General features: G+C 38.5%; 1 protein-coding gene across 2 annotated transcripts in view; it reads left to right on the top strand.

Moving 5' to 3' along the window:
- Nucleotides 1-10,734, top strand: part of LOC104146898 (integrin alpha-1) — a 74,952-nt gene extending 64,218 nt beyond the window's left edge. Inside the window, exons 25-30 of one of the 2 annotated variants that reach the window (XM_068925130.1) lie at nucleotides 700-813; nucleotides 2,659-2,763; nucleotides 3,900-4,004; nucleotides 5,158-5,250; nucleotides 5,829-5,945; nucleotides 6,705-10,734. In XM_068925130.1, the coding sequence (XP_068781231.1) occupies nucleotides 700-813; nucleotides 2,659-2,763; nucleotides 3,900-4,004; nucleotides 5,158-5,250; nucleotides 5,829-5,945; nucleotides 6,705-6,749 (579 nt within the window). In that variant the 3' untranslated portion in view covers nucleotides 6,750-10,734. The remainder of the gene's footprint in view (nucleotides 1-699; nucleotides 814-2,658; nucleotides 2,764-3,899; nucleotides 4,005-5,157; nucleotides 5,251-5,828; nucleotides 5,946-6,704) is intronic. The other variant, XM_068925131.1, reaches the window with a different exon arrangement.
- Nucleotides 10,735-19,330: the final 8,596 nt, after the last annotated feature.

Genomic DNA, 19,330 nt, shown 5'->3' with positions numbered 1-19,330 from the left:
ACAAGCAGGCAGAAGAAAAAATTGAGAGGGATCTTGAGTATTTATTAAGCTCATCTGCTTCTGAGACATGATCACCAATTTGCCTGCCAAGAATTCCACTGATGCCTTTTCTCCATCCCCTGCCATAGAAGGCCTATTCTGAAGGAGCTGCAGTTTATAATTATATCCTGTGACGTGGGGAATGCATGTCTTCTTAGGGGAAAGAGGGGGAGGGAGTGGATATGCAGGAAGGCTGTTGCCTAAGCACACCTGGGGAGGAACCACAAGGAGTCACCGCTCTTCTCAGCGGCGGCTCCTCTGCTATGTTAAAGCATTTTGGGGGCTTTATTTAAAAATTATAATGAAATTAGCTTAGACAGAAGTTGCAGATGGTGAGTAGATACAATAAAACAAGATGAAAAGAAGGAATTGATGTCAAAATACCCCTTTCCTCCTGTTCTCTTAGCTTCCTTCAGTAAAACATTTTATTACAAAAACCAGAAGAGAATGCATCTGCTAATTCAGAACAGGCTGCTTTTGGGGAAAAGGTAATAGTGTTCATCACACTCACTTTTGCCGTGACTGATGGTGGAGAGGGAAAAAACCACGAAAGAAAAATAAAAAACACCACAGAAAAGGAAAAGCCCACAATCATATACCAATAAAACAAGGAAAGTACTAATCTAAACCCCCAAACCATATTTTTCTTGTTTCTTACAGATTGAAAAAGGAGAACACTTCCCAATGCCAAACCTCACACTGCAGATCTTATTTCCTAATGAAACATCAGTCAAGAACACTCTTCTTTACCTTACTGCATTGTCACATTCCAGCGTAAGCCAGGAATTTATGTTTTAATTATTGATGTTTTAAATGTGGAAAAGTTTTTTGGTTTGTTGCAAGGAATTGCAAACTGCAAATACTTGGATTTATGCATACCTTCAAGGTGAATCTTGATTTAATTCTAAAAGACAAGATGCTAGCGCTTTAATAGAAGGTAAAGGTGTGCATAGGAAGGCAGAAACATAAAGTTTCTCAAAAGGAAACAAGCAAACTTAAAAGAGCACTGAGTGTTAATTTGAAGAAAATGAGATTAATTTGATATATTGGCAAGTGACAAGAGGTCCAGGCTGGGATATCAGAGAGGGAGATTTCTTACTTCGTTTTGCCTACTGAGCCTGTGATTATATCTCCTTTGTTAGCAGTTCTTACTGAGAATTCTCTAGTCCTGCTGTTTAAATCTAGATCACAGTCTCCTGTTCAGTACTCTTCTGTTCCTGAAAGTAGCCTTCCTGTACAGCTGCTCTCCAGAACTAGCAATCTTCTGACTTCTTCCTAGGCTGAGGCACTGATACATCTTGAAGGTGTGGTAGGTCATGTCTTTCCAATGCTCTTCACTGCAGCCATCTTTCAAAAGTGATTAGTTCTTCCATTTCACTCCTCCAGAGCAGCTGGAGGAGATCTCAATTCCAGCAAGTTCCATGGTTCCAGAGCTGTAGATATTAAAACTAGAACTGCACGAATAAGGGGGTGATTGAACAACTCAAATATCACTAAGTGGTGACCTGAAGCTCTTTTTTTTTTTTTGTTATTTTTCACTCAGAAATACCTCCACCACCCCCCCCAAATATTTCATTTAGTTTTGAGGTATTGCACCACTTAAAACAGAACAAAGGGTTAAAATGAAGGTTCAAAATTCATTTTAAAACAAAAATATTTCATGTTTAGAATGCAAAGAAATTATGTCTGTTCCTAAATTCCTTTCCCCCCCTTATTTTCATTCCTAGCCCATCACCATATTAGAACTAAGTTTATACATAATTTTACAAGTCTGCTTTTTTCTTCAGGTATAATTCACCTGCCTGTAGCTACACCCTAGTTAGAGTATTGTGACAAAGTTCACTGCAGGGAATTCACTACCCCTCTTCCTGCTAGCGTTGTGAAAGTAAAGGACCAGGACCAAAAAACCAAAGGGACCAAAAAAACACTGTTCCCCTCCTACTGAAGACATAAGGATTTACCAGCTGCTTTGAAGGAGGCAGGGACAGGCAGCCGTGCCCCCGCACCCTCTCCTCCCCAGGCAGCAGGACTGAGGCAGGATCCAACAGCTTGTTTGCTGCAGTTAAGCAGATCTAGCCTAACATAAATGCTCTAGTAAATATTAGGGATTAGGAAGTCCTTTATCTTTCAGGGGACTCATCTCTTCAGTCATAGCTCAAAACAATCTACATAAAGGAAACACAAAAAAAGGCAGATTGTAGAAGATTTCAGACTACATCTGAAAGCTTATTCCTGTCCAAAAGCTGTTCAGCTCTCTTAATAGCCAGCTCTTACTGGTTCGTATTGCAGTCATCTTACAGGAAGCTCATGTTTGCTTCTATAGCAGATGTTTAAGTAGCTGGGCAGAGTTTAGGTTAAATTATCTCATAAAAAGTTCACTTATTTGAAAAATGGTACTCCAGTAGCTATGCCATCTGAATTTGCTCTTCTGCATTCTCGCAATGTGCAGTTTTATTGCATTTAGCTACTTAGTACAGTTAGTAAATATTATTAATGTTATCTTGTCTCCAGAACTTTTAGATTTTACAGGAAAGAGTTTTTTTTGGTTTGGGTTTTTTTTTTTTTTTTAAAGACTGGATATTCAGTCAGTAAGAATAATATTTGTATTTCTTCTAACAGAATGCTATCTGCCAAACTAGTCATCCTGTAGACCCTTTAAAGATCAGCTCTGGAAAACCATTTGTGTTGCAAAAAATAAAAGAACCTACAAAAGATACAATTATGGTAAGCCTATATAAAGTATATATATATCACTTATAGATATTAACCCAGATCTTTGAGCTGAGTATTTCTGCAATAAGTGTATAAAAATGTCTCTCAAACTGCATGGAAAATGACTTTGTTTGTCTTCATATCCTGAAAAGGTATCTTTACATAGGACTTGACTATATGTTTTTATTATTTCTGGCTACAGAACTGTAGGAGGAGTGTTATTTTGGACCAATTCTTAGCAAATGTGTAAATCATGGTAGCACATTTGATAGATGAGTAAATCTTCACCTTCTGTATTCCTGTTGTAATTAACAAATAATAATATTTTGAAGGTTTCTCATCTCCCTTTAAACTTTTTGAGACATCCAGTTAAAAATGCTTTCAAGTATTACCACTCTGATCTGAGAGATTTTCTAGACAACTGGTAGAAATATAATTGACAACCCAGTTGAAAAGGACTGGCCTCTCTCATTTAACACTAGCTGAGATAGACGATTGCAAAATATAATTTTGCTGACATAGTTATGTTGGTAAGTCGGGGGAAACCATCCTATCTGGCGTAGTTGTACAGGCTGAATTTCTGGTGTGGATTAGGCTATGCCAAGAGGATTTAGCCATGCTATCATACGTCCTTCACAGAGGTAACAATAGGTCTAGGTGTCTCAGCATACAGGCTGCAGAGTGCTAGTCATCAGGACATTGAAAGTAATCGGAGCCTAGCAGATATTTCTGAAGTATTGAACTTCTCTTACCCTCCAGACTGGCAAATTACACGGGGCAGTAAGATACCTAGCTTTTTTCCCCCATCTGAAAGGTTAAGCATTTCGAAAGGTTAAGAAACACTCCAAACAATCCACAGCTGTTTTGACAGAAAAGCACTTCTTGCGGTGCAGGCTATGCCTCCTCTAAGGAGCTCTGCTGATGCCCTTATGCTGTAAAAACTGGGACCTTTCCACCACAGAGTAAAAATCAAAACTCGTGTAATTTCCTGCAATGTAGTTTTCATCTGAAAAGCCCCAGTATTTCGTATCAACTTGGTGTTGATGTCACAGCATGTCTATGATTTCTACATAGTGTGTTTAAATGTTTTTATTCTAATAAAATGAAAAATATTTTAGTATTAATTCATGCTAGTAACTTTTAAACAGGACTGTGATACATTCAGCTGTGCATCTATAAATTGTGCCCTGGTCTCATCTGATGTAACTCAAGTGAATGTTTCGTTAAGAGTCTGGAAACCTACCATCATAAAAGTAAGTAAATTCCGTTTGCATTTATAATACTCTTGAGTTTGAAAAAATTGTTTGTAGTGTCTTTTGAAATTATATCTTTAATTATCTTCAGTCTCAGTAGTCCTCTAGGACTTGAAATTGTTTCTCTTGCTATTTTGTAAATCTCCTCAAAATTAATTTGCATGCATTTTGTTATCTTTAAAGTAGGTACCTAGAACTTAACAGGAAATTCAAAACACATTAGAAAAACTAACCCTTGCTTGTTCTGTAATGCTGATCATTTTTTTGTTTATTAGCTATGCCTCCAAAATTCTAATTCATCAGAAGTAAGGGGGGTACATGGAAACCTGTCATTTTTTATTAAGTTTGAATCTGGAAAGATTTCTCAGGTCTAGAAAGGATTTATGATCAAAATGAGCAGAGGAGAGAGAGTAGATCTCAGAGCACACCTCAGTGTTGCCTGGTGGTAATGATAATCATGAGGCTGTTGTTTATTTTGCTCAGTTGAGGAGTCTTTAACACCAAATTTCTGCTCTATAGCTTTGCCTTTTTCTAGAAAATAACAGGATGGGAGGGGAGGGGAACCTCCACACAGCAGAATTTTTAAAAGCCTGTCTCTGTGGTCAAAGTAGTCAAGATTAGTTAGAGATCTCTGAGATACTGATCTTTGCTTTTTTAAAATGATATTGCTGTCTTGCAGCATGTGCTAAGGGTGGCACACATGAGCACCTTCACTGACTTTTATACATACACATTTTTCAGCAGCAGCCGCATGAGTTCTCCCAGGTGTAATTGTAGGCTTTTTATTTCAGTCCCAGAATTTGAGCCCTTCCTGAGGTTCATCCTGGCAGGTGCTGAGGATTCTGGGCAATTTGTCCTGGGGGGCTAGAGATCCCTGTATGCTGTTTGTTAGTCTCACTATTTGAAAATGGACAGAATTTAGCATCACAGGCAGGATTAATGTACTGTTTAAGCACTCTTCTAGTTTCAATAGTAAAACTACTGTTCTACCCAATTTTATTTAACAATGCCAACAAAGATGCCCCCTTATGTATGAATCCATCACAGAACTTTATGCTTTATTCTTAAGTTTTCTTTCACCCTTCTTATTTCTACAAAGCCATCTACTTCAAAATATCGAGTATAAACCATAGACATTTCTCTTTTGTTCTAGGCAAGTATTCACAGCTTAACTCTTGTTGTGAAAGCATTACTTAGGAGTGAAAACTCATCGCTGATTCTGAGAAAAGACCATCAAAAACTAGAGGTAAGCACAGGATAATTCATGGATTTACTCTTCCAGGCTTTACTCTGCTACTGAATCATCCATAATCATTCATTACTAGTGAACTGATTGCTACCTGTTATAAGCTACGGTCCTGGTCTAAATGTTCCTTATTTCAGTTTCGTTTACATCAGATAAACCTGGTTTAGAATTAAATTAGTATCCACACAACCTTTTGTATTAATTTAATTTAATTGGTTTAGAGGCTTTGTTAATCACTGCCATCTTTCAGGGAGGCAGGCAGTGAGTGATAAAGACTCTACTAAAGAAAATCCCTAACATCCACTTTTACTGCTCATATTTTTGGTACTCTTCCCTAAATCCTTTATAGCAATGATTACTGACGAGCAGCAGGGCCACTACTAATTAAATTAATACACCTTGTGAGATATGTAAGTACAAAGTTTGATATTGGAGATTTTTTTCACAATTCCCTCCTACAAATTCCTGTATTTAAAATGAAATGGCACTCTGGAAAATCAGTGCCTACTGATTATGCTGCTCTGTTGACACTTTAGAGGGAAATACTATTTATTTTTTACATTCTTAACACTTCACAGACCATGATTAAGATTTCCAAAGAACTGCAACCGGGTACCGTCCCCTTATGGGTTATCCTCCTCAGTGTCTTTGCTGGACTCCTGATTCTTGCACTGCTTATATTTGCTTTGTGGAAGGTAAGCTGCACGTTCTCATCTTCATGAAAATAAACGATTATGCTTAAATTCTCTGCCTTGTTCTTCCTCTAACTAGAACTGCATAGATATTATCTATTTAAGCAGAATGAGATCTTGTAGAAAAGGTAAATTAATAAAACTGCATTTTTTCCCAAGTGTAACGTGCAAAGCTCACCAGCTGCCATCTGTAGTGCCAGTATGTTATGAAAAGACAAATATAAATAGATTTTAGTGCTCCAAAGGTTTTTTGTTTTAACTTCAGCTGTGGCATTTATTAATCTGGCCATTTTCTCTTTTCACTAGATACTAAGCTTGTGCTTTAAGCATTGCCACAAGTGGGCAGTCTTCTCCAAGCTAAATATACAGTTAATGCTCAAGTTAGAATGTTACATCTTATAAATTTCAATATGCCTACTCTCCTGAAAAATTTGACAGCTATAAAATTAAGTATTATTTATTCAACTGAGTATCAACTATAGTTAAGCTTGTTAGTCTCTGACATTTTGTGAGCATAACAATGATTCAGCAGTCACTCACTGTGTATTAACTATACTCAATTTGTCTGCTCTCATGAGATGTCTCTTTAGCTTTTCCGTTCCAGGAAAAACAATGTTGTACTTCACAGATAAAGAATGAAAGGACTTTTTACTTTATCCATAAACATTAAAATACTAATAAGAACCAGCATGTGAATGCTACCAATATGAGTTGTATGCTTTCAGCATCCTATTTATTAAATAATTCTTTTCTATTCTGTAGGCTGGATTTTTCAAAAGACCACTAAAGAAGAAAATGGAGAAATGAAGAAAAAAAATTACAGAAATTTTTCTCAGGTCTGCCTCAAATATGTGACTGTAAAATTACAAACTCAAATATACAAGCAGTGGTCACAATGTTTTCTAAACTCCAGTGCATTTAAAAAAAAGAAGCAGAACAACTCCAAGCAAACAAATTGAACACACAGGTGAATTATGCAAAGGAAGAAGAAATATCCTTATCGTATTTTGTAATACTCGAGGACATAACTTGTAAGTGTTACTCATTTTTGGAGAGTAACTCAGTTCAAAGAGTCTAAGGTTTTTTAATAGGGAAAAATGCCTATTCATATTTTTATATATATATATACACCCACATACATATATACACATGTGTGTGTGTGTGTGTGGAATCATTTTTATCCCAAATGATGTAACAAATCAGCTTGTATGTAGCAATCCCAATCTCTTTATCACATTGCATGATTTTTGAGAGGAAAAAGTACCATGTTCAAATTTCCATCTTATAATGGACTGCCAGTTTGTGAAGCAGAAAATTCAGACTTTGAGAATGCACTGAACACTGTAAGGTATATTGATGCTATTATAATTCAGAAGATAAAAGCACCTACCGGATTGTGGGTGAAAAAAATACTGAAATTCCATGGACCTCTCTTTCTGCTCATTTTGGTGTGTCCAGATATACCCAGAATACCCCAAGAAAGAGATTTTTATTGTCAAAAGGACGATTAAGGATTGATCTATTAAATCACATAACTGTTTGAACTTGAAACAAGTTTTTGCAGGCCTAAAAATGTATGCACAAAACATATGCAAGCCCATCTGATTGCACACTGTACTTAAATAAGCAGAGGCACAATTGTATCTGCAAAATGAAGTGTCCATATTTATAGCAAAAATGTTTAGAGGTACCCTGGAAGTTTGACTCTTGCTGTATATCTTGGAGTAGCTAGGAGGGTGCTTCATAAACTATCACTGTAAATTTATTGTGTAGCTATTTAATCCAATAAGTTTAAAGTGTACAAAGTGATAATTAACAAAAGAGCACAGATAGGAAACTTAGCACTGGCAAGCTTCTTCTAGTATTATCAGTCACACTTCATCTTTGTTACTTATGAGTTTAAGAAGTGATGAAGAATTTGCATATTAGATAAGCACTTAACAAATGATGTTTATTTTGTGTCAAAGACTAAAAATTTATATAAGAATACACTGAAATGTAGATAGCAATGTACTTCTTTAAACCTATTTAGAATATTCAGTTTAACAGGAAACTTCCTCCTTTCTTTCACACACTTGTTTTCCTTCTACAACAAGGGTTCATGGGCTGTATCTTGTCCTTGAGACCTTCCCACGTTCCTTGCAGCAACACAAAATTAGCAGAAGAAAGTGGAAGCGAGTAGGCAAGGTGCGATGTTGCATCAGCATGATACAAGATTGCCAATTGATCAAAAAAGGTTGAGGAGTGCCTTTATAATTTGTGGAAAAGCCTTTGTCTTGCTGAAGAAGCCAGCATAATTTATTCCTTTTTTTTTGGTACAATTCTCACTGATACGAAAAAAATCTTTGCAGAGGTTGTAACTCATTGATAGGCTCCACTGGTTTTTGGTAATAGCTTAAAAAGTAATATATTTTATGAAGATATTTTTTCTTTAAAAATAGACCATAGGTTGCATTATACGTGCTGGCAAGTACAACTCTGAAAATGTGCCAGAAAATGCTTTAGTATTTAAAAGATGCTATCACTCTTAAGTCCCTTTTATCTAGTTCCTGAATTAGAGATTACTGAGAAAGGCTGAAACTTATGTGAATGCAGCAAGTATGACTATGTTTGAAATCGTTTGTAACTTGTTCTTGTATCTGTGGGAAGGTGGCTTTTAATAACAGTTTGCATAAAGTAGGGTGACTCAGAGCAGAGGGCAAAGCCCTCAGTGGGAACTCTGCGGGTAGCTGTGCCTTGCAGGGCCTGTGAGAGTCGCGGTGAAGTCACCAGAGTCAATAAACTTGCCTGATGTGCTCGTCTGCACATCTGAAAGCGTACCTGATCTGAAGCGATCTGGAAGACGTGTTAACGTGGTTCTGAGCACAGAATGACAACTTGAATGGAGGCAAAACATGAAGTAGAAGAGTTGTGGATAAGATCCCTGCTTCATTCATGATGCAAATTAGTCCTTCAAAGAAGGCAAACTTGATGAACAACGAAAGTAAATTAACATCTGCAGAAGTGTTTTCATTGCAACCTGAGATACAGGTTTTATTTTCAAAAAATGTATGACTATGCCAGTTTGTCTGAAATAATTGTGTAGCACTTAATCACCATTGGATCTGAATGCCTCAGAGTTATAAATGTTTTATCCTTACAGTATCTCTGTAAAGGCATAGCCGTGCTATTATTCTGTCGATTTTGTAAAGGAACACAACTATGAAGGGGCTGAGACTTGTCTGTGCACACATAGAAAGTCTGTGGTAGCAGAGGAAATACTTTTATTATTATTCACCCAGTTTGTTAACCATAAGGTCATTTTGCCTGGCTTCAGTAACTTAATCACTCTATTTAAGTTATGCAGGTCACACATCATTTTTATGTAGCATACTTTTATTTTTTTAAGCATTTCACTTTTCAGTTATGATAATTTCTTAAGCAGAGCTTTTTACTTTTTCTGAGGAAATTTCATGTTTAATTTTAGAGGATCAGCCTAACGGAATAATACACATCAATAGAACAGTCTATTTCCCTAGTTAAAGACTACATAAAAATACAGAAGTATTATATCAATGCAGAGTATGTTTGAGATGAGAGTTCCATTCTTTTTAGTCGCACTTTGCATTGTAAAAGCAATAACAAGCTTCATATAACCACACTGCTTTCCTATTTATGTCATGGTGCTTTCTCCATTTTCACTTCTGTCCTATTATCAGATTTTCAATTGTAATAGCTATTTAAAATATTAGTATGTAAAGGGAATGTCACAATAGCACGTTACTCTCACACAGAATAAATTATTAAAAGCACTTTTTTTTCCCCATAGAACCTTTCTACACAGCACCTATATTTTATTCCTTTTCAGAATATACAACAGAAAAGTCTACTGAAATTACTATTGCAAACATTAGGAACATCTTGTAAAAGTTTGGCAGGCACAAACAATATCAGAACAACGTGTAATCTGTTTTAGTCCTATAAAGAGAAATACTAGGGTTGTAATATGATTCTAATAACTGATGAGCTAAACATTTTTTTCATTCAAATAAAAACTTTAAAAAAAAGTTTGAGTGTGTAATCAGGGCTGACGCTATGAAGAGAGCCTAGCCCAGTTCAATTCCTAACTGAGGCACTTCAGTACCTAACACTGGAAGGCATAGAAGAGCTCTTTCTGTAGCATAGAACTTTCCTGGAAGGAAGCTAGGACCTTGAAATGCTTCTATTTGAAACTGTTTCTAGAGGTTGTCGATTCCCCTAATAATTTAGGAAGACTTGGAAAGCCACATCTACAACAGAGCAATCTCCTTAGGTGGCTGCTCATGTTACAGTGCCTGTATGGTGTCATTTTGAGCCTTTGCTACAGACACGCCTAACCTGTCCTAACCCCTTCCCTAGCCCCTTGGTATGTCTCCTGGGCCAAGTCATTTTAAGCATGATGACCTTCTTCTGCAGAGCCTGTCAGGGGAATCCACCTTCACTTGGAACCAAGGTGTTTCATCTTCTCACTGGTAACAGAGAAGCTGGAGATAGGGTCATACTCTTCTATGTACAACTTGTGGTTTCGCATTATCTGATTGTTTTAATGTCTTGGATTAAGTGTTGCTTATATGGTGATGCCATCCAGAAAAAAAATCAGAGCAAGAGAATCAAAATGCGCCATTGTTAATTATATCACTTAACAGGAATAAGATGGAATTTTGCATCCTCTTTAAGAAAGCAAAATCACAACATTCTGCACTACATTTCTTTTTCCTGTAAAATTATTCTTTGTGTTTTATTGATTAAAAAATAAAAAAATCAGTCTAGTGAACCTCCTTTGTAATGTATTTGTTCACCTCCTAATGATACAGAATCAATAGAAAGGAATATCAGTACCTAAAACCCTGTCCATCTACCTCTCAATAGAAAGCTATTGTAGAAATAAGCATCGTTGCACAGCGTAGCATCAATGAAATTTTGAAAGTACTGCAACTAAAATATGCTGTCAAGCTTTCAGAAGGACACTGCCATTAATTGTACTGATTCTGTGCTTGTAGCCACATTTGAAAGCTTTTCAAACAACCATAATGATATTTTCTGGCACAGATTTGTTTTCATGACATTATAGATGTAAAAGTACAAGACATATCTACTCATCTAGCAATTCTTCCTATCCAGCAGTTTTTTTCTCTACAACTTTATCCAGTAACCCAAATAGTCAGCTGTCCTGCATAGTTCTAAATGAGATGCATCATCTTCCTTAGCCACCTAATAAAACATTAGCATCAAGACTTCCTAGAAAAAAAAATTACACCTTTTATATCACAAGTAACTTTGTAAAAAACATTACAAAATACGTAATTAGTCTCTCATCAGAGACTATTTTGATGGTGAATCACAAGTCTCTAACAACATCCTGTCCAGTCATAGGGGAGTGCTTACTAAACATACTATACCGTATATATCTGATAAGTAGAGTTTTCTGGAAATTTTCCCTTGAAGTACTTCAACACCAATCATAGAAAAGTCACTTCTTTTTTGTTTTAAATTGCTTTTTAATAAGCTATATATAAAAAGAATTTTAAAAAATTAGAATCCATTTCTTATAGCAAGACTTGTGCAATACAATTTATCAGTTCCACAAAACTGGATTATAATTAATAACATCTAGAACATCTAGCAAGACCATCCCTAATACTTAACACTTAGAGGGAAACAGCAGTTCACGCCACGGATATGGTTTAACTCCTGCAGCAATGAAGAATCATGGACTGAATTACTGCTGAAATTCTGGTAACAACTGGTTCATACTGCAGTTTGGAAAGCATTCTATTTAAAGAAGAAATGGTTGATAAAGTCAAATATCATTGATGCAATCTTGTTTGAATTATAAAGGCTCAGGCTGATACCCCAGAAATGTTGGTTATTGCATATTCAGTCTTCAAAAAAGGTGATGAAAAGGTTCTCAGGCAGCTGCTTCTGCTTACTATAGCACTGGTGCTACCGTGGCGGGGTATAGTGCTTCTTTATTGCTTTTCCCCTCTCATGCACTAACTCTTTGGCCTCCTTTTCTCAGCATTTTACGCCTTTTCAGAAATCACAGATGTTCCTCAAGGGCTCACTGAATGCTGCAGCTCCTAGGTAGTTATACAGAAATGGGAGAGAGAGCAGAAATACTCAAACTGTATTGCCAGTTTAGATCTCGTGGGTCAGTTGTCTCAGCACGCTTTTCCTCTCTCCATGCAATCTGTTCACTTTCAGAGGTGGCCACTGTGAAACCGTGCTTCTCGGTTACGGTTCAGCTTATACTTTTTGATTTAGGACTGGAAGATACTGAGTACATATTTACTGTAACACTTCATGTATCTGGTTCAGTATTGTATACGGTTCTAAAGGTTTATTCACGTTAAGACCGTTAACATTCTTTCTCCAAGGTAAGGGAGTAGGGTCAATCTCTCTCTGAAAGTTTCCTTCATATATTCTTAATGTCACAGAGCCTTTTCTTCTTCTCAGAGGATATCTTCAGTTTTCCCTGACAAGCTGTCATTGGCAAAACAGCCCTGACTCAAGGAATTTCACTTATTTTAATTTATTGCCAAGTAACATATACTTTTAGTTACTGACTAAGGTATTGAGAAACAAGTCAAAAACAAACAAACAAGCATGAACAAGAAGACATAAACAATTAAACCTCCCCTTTCTCCAAGCTCAACTTCAGTCCCCCCTTCCTAGTCTCCCCTCTACTTGCTTTTGCCCCATGTTAGGCTGAGGCCCAGGTCCTTCGGTGAGGCAACGGGTGGCCCAGGTGGACTCAGTGCCTCTGTCTGCTGCTCCATGCTTCTGCCTCTTTTCTATCTCTTTTCTGCTCCTGGTTTCTTCCTCATTTCCTCTGCTCTGGCGTGGGTCCCCCCCAGCCACAGTCCCTTCGGGGGCTTACCTCTTCTGGCATGCAGCATCTCCTTTCAAGAGTGTATCTTCAGCCATGTCCCCAGCAATCTCCCATTCCGTGTGCCTCCTCCACTTCTCCAAAGGGGTTTCTTCGCATTTCTCCTCACATGTCCCCTTTTGTGTTGCCTTGTATCTTTCTTTTTATGGGTCCTCCTGTGTGTCCTCCTCCCATTTCGCCTCCTAGAAGCTACCACCTTTTCTTAAATATGTTTGAGCAGCGGTGCTATGGGCTCCTCTGAGCGGCTGTAGTTCTGGCCTAACACGGTGGGCTATTCACCGCTGCTTCAGAGCCAGCTGGAAGTGAGAGAATTTTTCTTATAGGATGGATAAAATTTTTGCATTCTGATGAACAACACTTTTGATATATCTGGTCAACTAGATGATACTTGGCCCTGCTACCACATTTTTCCCACCCTCCTATCCGATATGCATCTTTAACTCAAGGTTAGAAAATGGTCAGTTGAGAATACATCCAATTCAGCGGATATGAATATATTAAAAAGTATTTTCTTGGAAGTTTAGTATTATTTTTAGTAGCTTAACAGGTTTAAGCTAGCAAACAATATAAAGATAAAACAACAAGACACTAAGTCTTAAATCCATCTCACCTTACTCATTTAAAACTCAAATGTGACTCAGTGGGAATTTTTAAGGTTGTCAAGTTTCATTTAAAAAACACCTACCAAATGATTAAGAAACTCCTTGTGACAGACAAATACAAAGGAAGAATGATTTGGTTTTAATCCCACAAACTAGAAAGCAACTGGTGTGGTTTCAAAATAAAAATGATGAAAAATGTAAATAAAGGAATATTTTGAGGAGATAGAAGTGCTAGTCTTGTCATCACGTACTCACAACTCCTGTCTGAGAAATATTTGGAGGAAGATATACACTATTGTTATGGGTTCAAGTGGTTATTGGAGCTGTATCAAGGTTAACGCTTTGGTAAACGGGTTGAATCTACTAGGGGAATGCTCTGGCTGTTTTCGAGAGCATGACATTACGTGAACTGCATCAGCAGGCTCCTATACTGTGCCTCACTTTTAGGGTCACAAGTGAATGGGAACATTTATTCACTGGCTACCTCATTGCCTGTGATTATAATTTGATGATGATGGTCAAAGACTTTGCTCCACTGGAAAATGAATCGATAAGAATATGTATATATAATATTAGGTGGGATGTAGTTCAGTCAAAACAATGTGCAATTGGGAAATATGCACTGATATGTCTAAAGTAGGAAGCAGTGCAGTGCAAAATGATCAGAACTGGAGAGTGATACAGCTAGTGCTGAGGATATGATGTCCACACTATATGTCTCTTGGGTTTTCACTTTGGACCAACTGTAGTCGTGTTCCATAGGCTGACTAGCCACTAGAGTTGTTTGAACCCTGCTTGAATATCAATTTTATATATTTTTTCAGAGAACAGCCTTACTCTGAAGACTCTGAATCTGATTTCTTTACGACTGCTCTTCAGATCAAGCCACTGGTATGCTTCTCTTTGCCAGGAGCAGAAAACAAGCATTAAACTATGGCTTCTATGTTTTTTCCCTAAAAACCTGACTTCTTCAATATTTTATCACTTTTAGTCCCTGCAAGGTTAATAACTTCCTGTAAAGAAATCAAGTACATGCTGACAATTGGACTTAAAAACATTTTGCCATTGTCTATTTTGAGTCTTTGTCATTTCTTGTAGCTCTTTTTTGTTCAGTTTTAACAGTTTATGTGGAAAACAGACTATTTAGGTTGCAATTTTTACTTGCGGCTGGATTACCTTTGAAGAACTTCTAATTACCTTTTAAGAAAACTAGGTTCCCCAAAATGGAGGTGAGTGATTGAGAGGCATGGGGAGGTGAAGGAGACAGCTCCACATCTTTCTAAACTCACCTGCGTTTTGTCAGGATTAAAGCAGCTGTAACTTCCTTTTTATATATGTGTCAGTTTGCAGCCCCATTAGGCCCCCTGACTGCCTCATCATGCAGCTGTTCAAGCGCTAGAGCCACCACAAGAACTGGAGTCGAGAGTGCATGGTTAGGGCAGAGAGGAGCATTAGGACAGATGTACATTGTTTTAGGCTTCCATAAAACCCAGCCAAAGAGCAAGAATGAAGGAATATGTCACCTATTGCAGGTACGATCAATAAACTGCTGCAGATGTTAGCCAGTGACTTTTCCACTGAGAATACTAAGCTCAGAGTCATGTGCCTCAAAAGGGACCAGGGGGCAGCTCAAGGTTTTCATAGGCCAGGAAGGTTTCAATGTTTCTAATAGTCCATGGTGGATTCCTCTTCCCTGTCTGTGACTGGGAATTCAGATTAACTTTAAATATCTGTATCTTTGTGACACTGAGCTCTGCACCTAACTACAGTGAGCAGAACCGTTGTCCTTTTGTACACGCTGATCTTGCCGCTTGCTAGCTTCATCAGATAACCCTAGTTCTCGTACTGTTGAAAGCATACAACTGACCTCACCAGCCTGCTCCATGCCCCTTCTAATATTATACTTTCATTACATTTCCTCTTATCCAGACTAAAGAATCTTAATTTACTTACTTAGCCTTAGACTGAGGCCATTTCACACCTTCCTTACCCCACCTCAACTTTTTCCAATTCTAATGTCTAAATGACACCCTCACAGCTAATTTGAACGCTACCTTTTTAGATGTTATCTTTCTGGTAGCCTATTCTTTTTTTCTTCAGTGGAGATATTCTTGTACAGCCCTTAACATAATGTTTTTGTTGAGCATAAGTCTGACAACTATCATCTGCCAAAAATAACTGGCCATTGATAGATTTTCATGTGTTCATTAAAGACAAAAAAATACTCTTGAGGATTTTGTGAGAGCATGTCGGAGCTTTTTGAAGCTGAGGAACTTTTTCTCTAAGCTACATTCTCTACAAAGACTCAAATATCTGTGTACAGATACTCACGCACCTATAAGCACATTCTGATTTGTAATGGCCTAAAGTTAATTAAAATAAAAGCAATAACAGAAATAGAGACTATGTGGAAAAGGAGGTACAAACTGCTTGGTTCTGTCTTCTGAATTCTCACGGAGTAGAAGGCAGGAACACTCAGGAAGCCAGCCCGTGCTGTTCGGGGGGCATCATGCCTCCTGCGGGAATGCTTTTTCTGCTGAATCTTGCCCAAGCGAGAAGATACCTGATTTTTATATTATTCTAGATTGTCGGTCTTTTCTCAGGTAGCTTGCTGTTGCAATACATGGCTTTTCAGTCTTATGTCTGATTATTATTATTGGCAAACTCTTCTAATAAGTAGTAGCCCTTCCGTCTAACTTCTTCAGACAAACCACATCAAAAGAGTATCTTGGACCCATACACCTTGGGGTAGCTGTGTGCAAATCAGATCACCTTTGTAAAAGCCCCTTCCGGAAATGCATTAACAAAAAAATCATTCATTTTGCGTACCACAGAAACTGTGAGTCTGTGGCCACCCCTCACGAATGACAAATATGGAAATATCTGAATGTTTTTCTGAGAAGGCTGGCATTAAGTTTGCGATATGTCATCATGTTAAAAAGCTATGAAAATATACATTAGTTGTAAATTCCCACAATAAAACTGATGATTCAGTATGTATTCACTAAAAATAAAATAAAAAACCAGTTCAAATATTTGTTCAGCTTCTTCCCTTTCCAGTTTTTTGTTCTTCTTGAAAATTATAAATATTATAGTAATCTTTTTGTTGTGGAACTGATCAAGCTACTTGCTTCCCTCAGTCTTTACCCTGAAAAAAGAAAGTTACTTTGGCACTTGCCAATATAATGGATTCGTGTAATGTGCCAGAATCCATATTTGCATAAAACTAAGTCTGAAATTTTGCAAATCAGATCAGATTTGCATTTTTGGCCAGTGTCCCTATGATCACTGGACAAGCGCACACAACAGGGTGCTATAAACGGCATCATTAAACAGTGAAGACATGTAGAGCAAAGGCCCCATTATAAATTACTAAAGATAAACAGCACTAACTAAACTGCTCACTAGATTATTTTTTCCTAGTGTAGGTGAAGTATAATACGAAATATTTTTTTCTGAATATATATAATATGCATAAGGTAGATGAAGAGATTTGAAAAGATTAAATACTGCACACTATAGAAACTCTGGTTTTTCATAAGATGCAATATATAGTTCAGGATTATATGACAGTGTTGTCATCAAATGCCTTTCAATTTGTTTCAAACAGAAACATCCATCCATCCAAGGGTATATTGTCAGAGAACGTATTCTCCTGCAACCTAGTCTTTGCATATATAGATAAATGTTAGTCTGGCAGACATCACTCTGAGAGAGACAGCCTTTGTGTATGAGAAACTATTTTTCAACATTGTGTGTGTGTGGATGAGGAAGAAAGTTTCCTATCCTTAGGGTACACTTAAAATTAGAATGATGTAACTGAATCGAAGACATTGTTTCTTAGGAAATGGAGACATTTGGTACTCCAGAGGTACTCTGAAGGTTATTTTAAGGTGGGACAGAGGGAGATTCTAGATATAGTTCACTGTTTAAGAAATCGTTTTTCTTTATGTTGTGTGTTTTTTTTTAATTGTCCTTTCACTTATGTCAATTAATTACCATTTCTCTCCTTTCTCATGGAGCCACAAATTTCCCCCCTTGTCACAGAACTGTGTACATACTCATGCACTTGCCATGGACTGGAAGAGTAGCAGCCAGTACTGCTCTCCCAATCTTGATTTGTGTGTACATCACACTTTGTACTGAAGCTGTCATTTCTGCTTTAGGCAGACGCACCTTGAAGTATCTGTTTGCCTGACTTATGACACCATGAAGAGGAAATTGAGGGACTATATTCAGAGACATGTGAGTCATTCTTGGTAAATGACTGACTGAGTGTTCAGAGGGAATATTTCAGACTTAGGAAGTGACTATGATTTGGGAAGTGTTCACAGAGAGTGAGTCCATGTGTAAGTTCATGTGTTAGGATGAACTTACATCACACAACTTCTTAGTTGTGTGTCCTAAGAAGGTAAATACATGAAAGAAACCAATGTGCGCAATACAGTGACAGGTCCATGCTGTACTTTCATCAATGACTTCAACGTCCTGAAGGAGCTTTCCCAAACTATGCCATGTTGTAAAGAAGCAGTGGCCAAACAATTATCAGTTGAACAGTTCTGCCTGTTGCACAGACTTGTTCATTTTAACGTAGAATTTAGCCTCAGAGTATCAACTAGAAATGAGAAACTGAGACAACACATGTATTTTTATAACACTGCTGAAACAAAAGCTAAGGTCTGTGTCACACCAAAAGGACCATGACCTAGATGGTGAGAAGGGAGAAGGAAGGAAGCATTTCTATTTCAAGTTTCCAGACAAACTGTCTTTTTCATTCCGCGTTAATGCCAGGAAGTTTAAACCTATTCACCAAAAATCACTGTTACAAAATAGCACATATCCAATGTGAAAAGGTAGCAGCACAGATTTTGATATGTATCCGAACTGTGGGATGGAGAAAAGGAATGTTTCTCCAATACTCTGAATATGCAGTATTCAAACAGAGCTGACAGTGCCAAATAGGTTGAAAGCTATACCAAATACAGGTACCCTGCACTTCACACAGCTTTCTGATTTATTTGCAAGTGGAAATTCTTACCTTCCTGTTTTTACTGGCTTTAAATTCACATTGTGTGTCCAAATATTAGCCTGGCACCTAAGACGCTATGGGCAATACTCTGCCACAGGCAATACAGCACCAGCATCATGGCAAACTTCCCATCGGTTGTGTGGCAAGTTTCCTGGATCCTGTTGCACTCTCGCATGGCTGAATGCATATTCTGCAGCCATTTCATTGAAATGAGAAGATGTAGACTTAACGTAATTGAATATGCAATTTAATACATGCAGAAGATACCCATTCTTACACAGTTGCGTAAATTAATCTGTTTTACTATGATTCTACATTTTCAGCACCTTCAAATGACTCGCGCGACTTGAAAAGGGCAATTCACGTCCCTCCTCTCCAAAATGCTGTTTTAGGGTTCCCACAGCTGTTCTTGCCACCACGGCAGCGCCTTCAGGTCCAGGAGCCGTCGCCCTTCCAGCGGCAGCGCCTCGGAGCGGGCGCACCCCCGCACGCACGTCGGGGGTCACCTCTGGGCAGTGAATCTGGGGAGGAAGCCGGGAGCGCAGCAGCCCCCAGGCCCACCCCGCCGCGGGCAGGGAGGCCCCGAGGCGGCGCGGTCGGAGCGGGAGCGGGAGCGGGCGGCGCGGCGCGGCCCCGCGGGCTGCCCGGCGGCGCGGGGCCCCCCGGCGGCGCAGGGCGGGCTGCGCCGCTTCCCCCTCGCCGCTCGGCCTCGACGGGGCCCCGGGGCACGGGCACGGGCACGGCGGGGCGGGGGCCGCCTCCGGCCGCTCCGCAGCCGCGGCGCTCCGCGGCGAGCAGGGGGCGGGGAGGAGCAGGAGGAGGAGGAGGAGGGGTATTTCGGGGCGGCGAG

Source organism: Struthio camelus, chromosome W, assembly GCF_040807025.1.
Source record: "Struthio camelus isolate bStrCam1 chromosome W, bStrCam1.hap1, whole genome shotgun sequence".
NCBI classification, from domain to species: domain Eukaryota; kingdom Metazoa; phylum Chordata; class Aves; order Struthioniformes; family Struthionidae; genus Struthio; species Struthio camelus.
Note: the sequence above shows the minus strand (reverse complement) of the source record. Positions and strands in the feature narration are given on the sequence as shown.